The 12486-nt window shown below is 37.6% G+C and overlaps 1 protein-coding gene across 1 annotated transcript in view; it reads right to left on the bottom strand.

Moving 5' to 3' along the window:
- Positions 1–4530: 4530 nt before the first annotated feature.
- The window catches only part of GLT1D1 (glycosyltransferase 1 domain containing 1), a gene marked incomplete at both ends in the record, with an annotated part of 31345 nt that continues 23389 nt past the window's right edge, over positions 4531–12486 (bottom strand). Inside the window, 3 exons of the mRNA XM_008949501.1 lie at positions 4531–4651; positions 6131–6174; positions 12220–12269. Of these exons, the coding sequence (XP_008947749.1) occupies positions 4531–4651; positions 6131–6174; positions 12220–12269 (215 nt within the window). The remainder of the gene's footprint in view (positions 4652–6130; positions 6175–12219; positions 12270–12486) is intronic.

Consider the following 12486-nt stretch of genomic DNA (forward strand, 5'->3'; position numbering starts at 1 on the left):
GAAAGAAAACACACAGAACACAGCACAAGCACCCCAGGGCTGACAGCTGGAAGCGCCACTGTCCCCAGAAGTGGAGAGGAGTTTGGATTTGAGCATGTTAGGAGCAGTGGACACTGTGCCACTGGGCTGCACATCAGTCGTGAGCATCAGGAATGGGTGTCAGTGGCCTGGGACAGCTGTGTTGGGCTGTACCTAGAGGTGCAACCTAGAGGTGTGGCTGCATCACCTGGCGCATCACTGCTGTACTGGGGTTTAGACTGGACTGTAGTGCACATTTAAACACCCAAACCTATCTCAGGATATGGCCATTCACAATTCTTTGTGAATGCTGCATAGTGATAATTTCAATGAATCACCAACTAAGTTTATATTTCATTTTCTGTAAATTCTGAGCTCTAAAGGGAAAGATACTCATTCTGGCTCACAGAGTTGGAGGGTAGCAACTGCCACATAAGAAAACTTTCAGGTCCCAAAACACATAGGTACCAATGAATTATAGCTACTGAAAGACAGAACAGATGGCCAAACACATACGATGACGAGCAGCTAGCCTTAAACAAATGGATTGGGCTGTAAATAATTACTGCATGAAGTGGTTTAGAATTTAATTTAGATACTCGGTCTATTTTTAAGCAGTAAAAAGAATTGTTTGCATTGTTGAAAATATGTATAATTTACTAACCTCAGTTCCACAAATAATAGCCTAAAATAACATTTTAGTCCATTGGCCATCTGTTTTGTTACATTATTCTGACTGCAAATGTGTTTTAATGCTATTTCAGAAGGATGCTGGGTGTAAATTTCAGCTCTGGAAGCATGTTACACAATAAGCATTTCTAACCAGCCAGTAGAAGGCTTCGAGAGTAAATACAGGTTTTATTTACTGTTTTATCTTCTGAATTGTCCCTCGTTGCCTCCTCCTAGCTTATGCATCTTTTTGTTGGCCCCTCTTCAGTTTTACTGTGCTACAACATCACTTCATTTATTTTTTTTTTAATTTGCTATGTCTTACGTTCCCAACTACTTGGCCTGTATTTTACATGTTGTCTAAGACTGGATTTTGCCCTACAGCAGAATAGGGTCTGACACCATCCTTTTCCATGATGATTTGTTTTAATTGGCTTTTTTTTTTTTTTTTTGTAAAAGCATAACAGTCTAATAGTTTTTACAACAGTTGGAATACTCTTGAGATCACAGAAGTACTCCAATAAAATGGTGCTGGAATCAAAACCTTTTTCTTACCAGCTATATAAAGAACATATAAAATTTTCCATTAGTAGTGTGTTCTTCACCATCACATGCCCAGGAACAGGCAGAACTCCTGAGCTTTCTGAGAAGGAGATGTGTTTTAAACACTTGCTATAATGCTTGCTTTTTCTTCTTCAAATGCCAAGTAGAAAATAGATCACTTAGAGCAAAATCTCTGAGTTATCAGCACTAGATGACAAAGTAATGAGTTAGGGCTTCTAGATCTTTCATACCTTAAGGCAGGTTGAAATAGGTATGATTATATATTTATCTTTTATATCTTTACCTCATACTAAAATACTGTTTACAGATTCATGACCTTGTCAAATTTTGTATTTCAAGAGAATGAAAGTTGCATTTCCAAATTCAAGCAAGATGTTATCTCCAGCCTAGGACCAGGAGATTTTTATACATAGTTTTACACATTATTAATTTAACAAGAACAGATGGCCCTTCCTACTGCTGGCCATCTCAAGCAGGGACTTGACTTTATTAGATTGACACCTCCTCCAAGAGAGAGATTTTTACAGGAGGATGTTTTATAAGCATCTCATCAAATCCCACTGTACAACTGTCTAGTAAACAGACATACAATACCAAGCCCCTTCTAACTGTAGATGATGAATTCAAACAGGTCTGAGGTATTAAAAAGAGGAAGCTTCAGGTAGTTTCTCAAGAGATAACTAAAGATCTAATTCTGAAAAAAATTCTGAAAATTACTGAAAATCCTGACTCAGATGGGATCGGAGCTGTTGTCTCAATACCTATTGGACTTTCCCTCTCATAATGCAAGACTTCTCTTTGCATCTGCAATAAGCTCTCCTTCCTCCACTGGGCAACAACAAGGCAAGGCAGGACTGAGGCTGGTGGAAAGAGGTAGGTTACACCACTGGTTATATATTTTCCAGGAGGAAATATTCCCCTTCAGAATATTTGAAATTGCATTTTATCTTCAACACATGACTCTGCGTGAACACAAAGCAAACCTGACTATTGGGTTTGACACTATTCCAACAATTTAATAACAGAAGAATGAAGAGCAGGAACTTTTCCTCTGTCTATCTACACATTTGTTCTCTTTGTTTTATGAAAAGGTTATAAAGTACAAGGAAATAGCTAACAGCCTATTATAGGTTAAGTCTTGCACTTGGAAGAGAGAATTTAATCTTTCCACCATGGTTAAACTGCCAGTTTATTTTACCACATTTAGCTGTTCAACTCAGATTAAAACTTAAAGGCAGATTAAATGTTGATTAACTTTGGTTTTAGTAAATGAAGTGTCTTCAGTAGAATTAAATTTATCAATTATAAGACTAGCCTAGGACACAGAAGATAATAAACTACCAAAAAACTAATTACTATATATGTATAAAAATACATAAATGAATAACTTCAGCATGAAAAAATAAAATGAAAATATCTTCAGGATTAATCCTAATATATACTTTTTTCACAAAATAGAGGAAACTAATGTTCCATGTACATACAAAGACATCCTGCACAGAATGCTCTTTTCCCAGAATAGTCTTGTAGTTCTCAGAGAAAGAAGAGAAATGTAACAGGAAGTATTTCCTATTCTGTTCATGTAGTAATTTTCAGGGAGATGAACTGTTGTTGGAGGAGGTTCTTTTTCTTTTTTTTTTGACAAGTCTGGGTATGAATTGGGAATAAATTACTCAACATAACTGTGCAGTGGAACAGGAGTTAAAGGAACAGCTTTCCACTAGAGGTGGTGTTTGACTATTTAATAGTTCTAATAGGACAATTGAATAGTTCAGCCACTCAAAGAAGAGCTGAAATAAAAACTTCCCTTGTTGATTTAGTGTTATAGTTATCAGATTCAAATCTTGTCAGAATTGCAGCTTCAGAAGAGGAGAGCAAAACCCAGTAACTCCTGAAGGAGGTTCAACATTACCTCTGAAGCAAACTGCACTATATTTTTGGTTTGAGTTTCCAAGTTTTTGTTAAGACGCTGAGCTTAGAAGATTGTTCCCTCTTCTGATACAAAACAAGTCTTTTAACCACTCAAATCTGATGGGAAAATTTTGGGGAGAACTATACCAATTGTCCCATCAGTCCTGAGTTTGCATAACAATTTCTATCAGGCCAAGCACACCTGCACTTCTCTTGCAGACACTATGAACAGTCTTTCTGGTTTGCTTTTCCCCAACCCCTTTCTAACACCCTGACACTTTCAGGAAATACATCAGATTGGTTTTTTGCCAACTGTTATGTGAGTAGCCCTTAAGGGAACATGTAACTGGTGAGGAGGAGGTGACAGTTACTTAAGTTTTACTTCTCTGAGTCACTGACCTAGTTGTGGCTGTGTACTGTGTGGTAGACTCCATTTCATCTCAACTACCAAACATACAAAATTTGTCTAGTCTGCCACACTGATAAGTTTGGAAATGGCACAGTCTGTAGTAATTGTTGTTTATAGTTGCTGTGAAACAGCATCTGCTTCCAGCTGTGAGCACTGGCATTTTAGAAGGGAAATACACATTTGCTCTCTTACCATCATCTAACTTCCATCATTCTTACAATGCTCAATCAGTTCTTACTTAGGAGGACTTTCAGATATGTGGAAGAAAAGCATGCTGGAAATGCAACATGTGATTACTCATTAGAAATCAAAATAGGAGATTTATTAATACAATGTGATAGTTTATGTGATCTTCTATCATCACAAACCAACATTCAGCCATCACAAATAAAAAAAAGGAATAGTAAAAGTTGTCTGCCCAAAGAACTTCCACTTCAAGTACATTTATTTTTTTCCTAGAAAGCATTTGATACTAAGCAGTGCCCTACTTTGACAAGTATGAAATAAAACTCGTTATTAATTTTCAATACTGATGGGAGAAAAAATTAACTGAGCGTGTCATTCATTCATTAATCATTTCAGAATTAAATAACCAAACACAGCTCTTAGATTGCTTTTTGAAAGGATGGAAAAATAAATGAAAGTCTATTGTAGCAACATTGTAAGGAAGTGGATGTTGAATCAAGAATAGTGACATCCTCAGTAAATCAGACCGGTTCTTGTATCTCAGGACTGTATTGTTAACACAACAGGGTCGATAAAATTACATTCTGTCCTCTGAAAACTAAATACAGACAAAGCATAAAAAAACTCCTGTCAGTCCAAGGGAAGAACACTTGCAAAACAAAATATCTTGTCTTCGCTAGCTTTGACATGCTGACAGGCATTTGCAGTGCTAAAAGGTGATTGCAGGCTCACTGTAACCCCAGTGAAACACCTCACCCCTGCGATGCAATTACCTCCAGAACTGCAGCAGACATCCCCTCGGAAACGGAGCTGTTCACCACAGCAAAGCACCTCCTCACAGCAGCATGGAGATCATCCTGGGGCACCTCCTCTAATAAGTGTACTCCAGGTGCCCTAGAAACAAAATGCAGACAAATGGGACACCTCCTAAGAATGTGCTCTAACAATTCTTCCTAAAACTCAGGGCATCGGTGGAAGGTGGTCAGAGCAATTCAGGAACAGTTCTGATGTTAACAGTCGCTTGCCCACGGGCAAGACAATGGTGTGTTTTGGTTGCCTTTGTGCCTGTAACTGGGGTTATGAACTCACTACAGGATACATTGCTACCTGCCACTTCACTGCCTGTTGTTGTGGTGTTGTATAGCTGATCACACCATGCTCTCCCAACCACAGTCACTCTCACAACTGAAGGAGCTGAGTTCAGTGGGTAGGGGTGCAACTTCCCCTTAAAGAATTTGTGTAACGTAGGGAGGACACATGCAGAGATTTATGAAAAACACACATTTTAAGCAGTTAGGGAAATGGAGCACCTTCATCAGAATGGTCAATGCAGGAGATGCTGACTTTTCACATGATACAATATGGTTCTAAAAGATCTCTTCTGCTTCCTCTTATATCATAAGCACTCTCCTGTTCTGACTGGTTACATTTCTACTGTCCTCATCTCCCTCAGATTAATCAAGTTCAATCAAATCAAGGGTGAAGGGTGGAAAAATAGCATAATTAGTTCTTCAGTCTCAGTTGAAGTGAACGAAATCTTTAAGACTGGTGATCACTTTTGAAAAGCCAGCATCTCCTCTGCTTGATGAGCCTGCTTCTTTCTCTTTAACATCAACATGAGATCACCAGGTCAGATGGAAACAGAAGTGCATTTCACACCAGCTCCCTGATAACGAGACTTTGTTAAACATTGCTTCTCTGGCTGTGCAGTATCATCCAGCTTCAGTAGAGATAAATAACTGTATCAACTGGAGTATAAATACATGAATAAAGGAGTCATGCTTCCCATAAACAACCTGACAGAAAACAAAACCCAATATCTTTTCCTCCAGAAATGGAATTGCAAAACTCATATTTTATGCAGATTTTATTATCAGATATTATCAATCAGAGATAACATGGTTGTTCTGTTCAAGTCAGACAATTCTAGGTTCTGCAGACACACACAAAAAAATCTTGTTTCTCTAACATTTATATCCTTCAATTGAGAAGCATATAAACTAGAGACAGAAAAAAGCTACACAGGGTTATCTTGTCCATCTACTCATTTAGCCACCACCAGCAAGCATGCAAAATGCTGCAGAAGCCAGGATGAAAGAAAGAATTAAAAGACCCAAAGGAATAAAAAATATCAATCACACTAAACCAGATGTGATATAAAACAAGACATGAAGAGATTTACTGGTTATTCCAAAATTTAAAATGTGTAGAATACCTAGTCTGAGAACAATCAGACCACATTTGTTAGTCACAGAGAGAATTGTGCATGTTAATTTCTATGAATAAAAGAGCATTTACACACAGGATTTAAAAAGCTGGTCAGCCAACTGCTTTCCTTTGGAGCAGATAGAAGACTTACCATTCACTGCTTACCTTTTAACTTTTTCCTGAACTTCACTTGTGAAAACTGGATCCACCTAGAAAGGCAGAGACAGTCAGCTACACGGCACCGCTCCAGCACTGCAGCATATGTTTGACATCCCCCTTCTCATCCCCCCCAAAATCAGCACCTTTTTTACTAAAATATTCAAATCTATGAATGTGCTGAGCTTTAAAATCATACCACAGATCTGTAACTTGGTGGTTACGTTTGACTCTTCAGCCAAGTGCTCTGGTGAGTGACTATAGTCTATAGCTCTAGACTTAGCAATAGTCTAACATGGAAGCATGCTAGAGTTATTAAAAAGTTGTATAAGCTGGGCAGTTGACTCCAGCAGGTTTATTTACAAAGCTTAACTATGTCTGCTATTTTCATTTAACATTCTTTCTTTAAAAGAAATAAAGATAAATTGGAAATCCTTCACTAGACATGAAGAACAGAATTAGATTTTTTTTGTATAAGCCTGACTGGCTGACTATACTTGATAAATTTATGATAGCTTGCACAGCATGCAGCAGTTGTAAGTACTAGGAGCATGGCTTATTTTTTTAATGCATGTTAATATTTTAGGGTAGGTTATCTTTTTCACATTATGAGAAACACAAAGCAGTTTAGAAAACACTTCTGGAAAAAACGCAGAGTTTATTTTATAACTATGACTGTGTACTTTGAACACAAGAATAATTATTTCATGAAAACAGAGCTTCATAAATTAAAAGATTCAAATGTATCACTTTTGCACTAAGGAATGAATTCCTGCAGAATGCAAGGCTTGCACGGCTGCTTAAGAAGGTATTTTTGGTAACAGGAGGGGAGGGAAAATCAAGTGCCCTTTCCTGAAGCACTATCTGATCCTGGTGACAAGAGTGTGATGCAGATCCATACACTAAACCAGGATGTCATGTCACAGGTCCCTTGGATATTTCATACCGAACTCCACAATTGCCATTTCTATATAAATACAACTTCAGCTCTTTCCCCAAAGTACTATTTTGATGCTGAGTTCCTCTCATGGGGAACTATACTCCATTTCCATTAAAATCAATGGAGTACTTGCAAGTGATTTAATGAGCACTGGGATATGGTCTTTTGCTCTTCTACCTTTAGAAGAAAGAGGAAAAACTACAGCCTGACTCATAAAATTTGTAAGATATTAATTTCTGTGCTATCTACTTCTGTGGAAGCCAAGAAATTGCCATCTGCCTCATAAACAGAACAATCCTTCAAGCTGTATTCTTCTACTGGTAGGTATTCCAAGAAGCCTGGCCTGGATATAGAATTCAGTTAAAATATTACTTTCAGGATGGGTGTAGCAATAACTTGGAGAAGTGATCCCCCTGAGCTACATTTAGGAACTTGAGGGGGCACAGTTATCTAACCACAGGCTCAATATAACAGAAATTAGATACAACATAAGCTGTTCAGTAAGTTAGGAATGTACTTAAAGACGTGGATGCTTCCAAAGCCAACTGCCTATGGCAGGGTGCCTAGGAACCCAGCACAGCCTCAGAAAAAGTGACTGAAAAGAGAAGTTACTTCCACTCCACTTGTCTCCATGATCTAGTTCTTCTACAGGTAGAGTGCTACCGCATTTTATTTTGTTAACTATCAACACAGCAGGCAAATACAACCATTAGTTACCTATCATCTTTTTTAAAATAAATCATCCATCCAGAGGAAGCATCTTCAGAGAGCTGCAAATTTCATCAGTTTAACAGGGATCAAAGGAAAGCAGTTCACATTGTATGAATAGTTTCCATCAGAACAGATGAGACAAGATGACACATGGAAAGGGGAGTGGGCACATAGTAGGAAACCACACCTTAAGAGGACCAGATATGCTATTAAGGAAGTTCTACTCTGCTGACAGGCAAAGAAACATCTGAGACATGTTTGACAGCGCAGAAAGTCACAGATCAAACGCTGCACAAAGATGAAGGTGCCTGTTAAGCACAGGGCCTACCATGATCAAAATCTAGGAAATCTTCTATAAACGCACTATATTAAATTGCTGTCATAGAAAAATTAACTCTGACAGAAACACTGATCCAGAAACATCTTCATTATAATGCTGGGGCTACTCTGGCCCTCTAGACTTTGTAAGGAAAACCAGGTCTTAGTACATTTAAACTTCTGGCAGAATATCACTCAGAGTATCAGAGTGCAAAGCTCTATCTCCAAGCATATTCAATATGGGTAGGAAGAACTGGCTCAATTGCTCAGGTTTGTGAGGTTTTGCCAGCATCACTCTGACAGGAATCAGCTTTACTCACGGCAGCAGGTGACCCCACATTACAATTTCTATCTCATGGATTGTTGAATAGGCTCAGCAAGACCAAGCTTCCCCTACAACTGACAACCAGCTGTAGCCTGCAATGCAACACCATCTGCCTGCACCAGAAATGTGCACCAGCAAATGCACCAGAAATAGAAGATCCTTGCAAACATGCTAAACACAGCCATTCTACATCATATTTTCCATGTATTTGAGGAAATTCAATGTCTGCTGGCTTAATGTGTAGCTCTACTACTGCAACTTGGGACAATCAACAATTTGTAAAAAACTCAGTTTTAATTCAGGTGAAACAATTTGGCAGCTAGGATATAAATTAACAAAAGTTCACGTCTAAAAGGAAAAAAGATAATCTTTTTAAGAAATATAGAAACAGCTCATTTCACCATTTCTAACTAAAGTTTCATTTTTCAAGGATTTTTTCCTGAAGAATAACCAGACAAAGGGTTAGAAGAGTTGTCAGCTTAATGGTAGCAGTAGCTCTTACCTTTTAAAAAATACCTCCGTGAGTAGGATACTTAATCAGGATGTGGCTGGCAGAATTTCATATTCCCCAGCAGATTAAAGAATTTGAAATTGTATTTTTATCTCCTGTCTGATTTTCCTAATTATCTGTGGAGGCAGTTATTAAACTAAAACTGTCACAACAGGCATGGAAAGAAGCTAGATGGAGGAAAAATATCTGTCAATGGGAAATAGCATCATTACAAACACAGCAATATCCTGTACTCTCTGCAAGAACAGTTAAGAATTACACAGAGAGAACAAAGTGGGCTTCAAGAGGCTACCCAAAAGCTGAAAACAAGTTTTGTGGCCTTAACTTTTAAAAAGTTTCATAAACTTCTATTCTTGGAATACAGAGGCCTTGAAAATCAGCTCTTGTTTCAGATTTCATCACAGAAATGAACAAAAGGAAACCTGGAAGAGGAGACAAATGCTAAACATTTTACATCATGCAGGACCCAAGCCTGTAACATTACTTAGATTGCACCACTTGAGACAATCACACATAGCAAATTCAGGGGGGAGATTATAATCTTACAGAAGCAAAGCAGAAAACTGCGTGGGCCTTTGTTCTTAATAGTCTTAATGAATAAACTCTTAATGTGTGGGGTTTTAAATATTCACTATAAACATGACCTGCTTCACAGCTAATGGCACTGATTTTCTTATGGGTTTTGTGGTTTGAGAAGTAACGTGAATAAGGAAATTACAGCTAAATACCAATAGAGCTGAGATTTATTTTCAGCCTTTAGCAGTATTTTAACACTGCAGGAAAAATATGTTTTTCAATGTTTTAAGGAGGTTCAGTCCTTGATCCCACCTCTGCACTGCCACAGGGTTATTTCTGGTAGTTCACTGTAAAGACGTTAGCTTATGAAAAAGTGAAGCACATTTAAAAAGACAACTAAAATCTTTAAAATCCTCACTGGAGGCAGCAAATGCATCTTATCATTCTAAAGCACAGCTTCATTACACCTGCTCTAGATTTGCCTTCCACACCAGTTCACTTCCATATCGTTTTGTGTATTAGCATGGAAAAACAATGCAGATAAAATAAAAATGTAAAAACAGCTTTTAAAAATAATATCCTCAGCTCCAAAATGTACAAAGAACAAAAGTGAATGAGAAAACAGAAAAATGGTTATTTGCCCATTCGGATTCAATTTATTTCACTATAAACCAGACTGCCTGCAAGTTTTCAGGCTCATGTGAAGATGAATCAGAGATGAGACTTACAGAGGGACATGAATACATTACCCAGATGAAACAGTGAAGCTTTTAGTAGCCTTTTACCATCAGTAAGAGTTTGTTTCATATGATACAGCTGCCTCCTCCTACCTTTTCCAGTGGTTAGATCCAGGCCACAGGCTGCCTTTCCAAGACTTCTGCTGCTCTGGATATACACGTAGCACAACTCACTTCCTTCTCAAAACTCCAATTTACAGTGCAGTCACTACTGTCAAGGATCTGACCCACAGCAAATACTGTGCTAGCAAATATTTAGGTTGGGTATTGGTTAGACTGAGAGTTGGGTAATATTTATCTTTCTCTCATGGTTCTGAAAAGAAACATTGTGCTTTGCACTTTCTCAGCATCGTACTTAACAGAAATCATAAGAGCATTTGGATGTTCAAGGACGGGTCCTTTCTAAAGGCTTCAGCTTTATGCAGGTGAAATCAGACAGATCTCAAAGTGGAAATACCTGGAAACAATGGTGGATACTCAAACTAAGTTTTAAGAGACCATTAGGGGAAAAAAAAAGGACTGGCAGAAAAATTATGCAACTCTTTCCTGGAGTATAATCCTGCTACTTGACTTAAAAATGATGGGGTGGGCTTGGGAAGATTCAATAGTTTTTCTTGTTAATCCTCATGCTTCCTAATCCTACATTTTCAAACCTTTCTGCACAACTAGAAAAAGATTATTTCATAATAATGACTGTGATAGTTTTGATTTTAAACTCTTTCAGGAGCTGGTGCTTCAGGAAAAGCAAACCATTGCTGAGAAACTCCTGACAAGATTATGAGACAGCAAAACAACTACATTTTATTTCAGGAGGGTTGGCAATCACAGAAAAGCTGCCATTGAACTGATTGACATGCTGTGAATAAAGAGAAGTTGTAGCCTCCAAATTTGTTAAATAGGACCTTTATGACTTAGGAGGAAAACCTGAAATCTCACATTAATATTGGCCAACACTTTTACTACACTTTTATATAATTTATTTGAAAGTCACAATACCAGCTCTAAGCTGAATCTGTGGCCATATAAGAACAATTCAGTTTCTGATTTTATTTCTTTCAGTCAACACCACCTTCCCTCTCAGATACCTGTATCCCAGGCATTAGAGCACTCAGATTCTAAAGGCCAAACAGACTGCACCAATTTTGTCAGCTCAAGCTCTGTCCTTACTGTCTGGTGTCAGACAGAAACCTAACATCACTTTGCACCTGCTGATACCTGTTAATTGTGTACAAATTGAGACTACCAGAAATGGCATCAGAATCTAAATGGAATGGAACAAAGACACAGTCCTCCACGTGAACAAGAGATGTAAGAACAGGGATAATGAGCATCTGATATCACCTTCACAGTATTAAAAATCCTCATTAACAAGACCTGCTAAAAAGATTCTTCTGGCAACTGTTGCCTTTCAAAATACTTGATAGGCTCATTTATAAATTATTCATCTCGAAATAGGCATTTCTAATATTGTATTTGCAAGATTTCACATTTTTAGTACTTTTCTGATTCTCCAGAAAATTTTGTACTATTCCACATGTATGAAAACAGAAGCCAATATTAGAATCCAAATATTTTGATTCTTTATATCTTCAAAAGTTCTTTCTGTAGTCAAATGAAACGCCAAATGTTTTGTTCTAAGAGATCATAATAAATAGCATTACCAAGTCATGTGCTTGAGCTAGACATAAAATTATAGCAATCCAGCTGCAAATGCCCTTTATAAAACTAGCCCAAGCCTTCTAAACAAAACAAAACAAAAAAATCAGTAAATTTACAGCTGCTGTAAACTGGTTTAGTGTTACTGATATCAGTTTGCATTAATAAAAACCTAGCTGAATAGAGCTGGGCTACCTCAGTGCTCAGCCTCTTAGGAAAACCTCTTGACTGTGAGGTTTGTACCTTCTTACCTCTGTAGTGGACAGAAGTCCTCTGACTTGGGTTCAGTTTGGAAAGAATTATTGCAGTGTCTTGGATGCCAGTAAAGGGAAATATTGCGGAATATACATAGACATAAAATAGAAAACTACAACAGCAACTTACTGCAGGTCCAATTATGCCCAGATGCACACGGGGATCCTTTCTGTGCCATTCTAAAACAGAAGAGAACATCTTTTTTATTAAGCAAAATGACTAATTTAATTATTTCTCTAAAGTCAATGTAAATAGCTGCATGAATAAAAATCAATTAGGCAAATATTGTATTACTACTTAAAAGACTGAATATGTACCAGATTTCATGCTCAGCCCTCACATTACTCCCCAGAATTCAAATGATTAGCATATCTGAAAGTTAGCATTTAGAATTTC

This window comes from Merops nubicus, unplaced genomic scaffold (genome assembly GCF_000691845.1).
Source record: "Merops nubicus isolate BGI_N331 unplaced genomic scaffold, ASM69184v1 scaffold16521, whole genome shotgun sequence".
Lineage (NCBI taxonomy): Eukaryota > Metazoa > Chordata > Aves > Coraciiformes > Meropidae > Merops > Merops nubicus.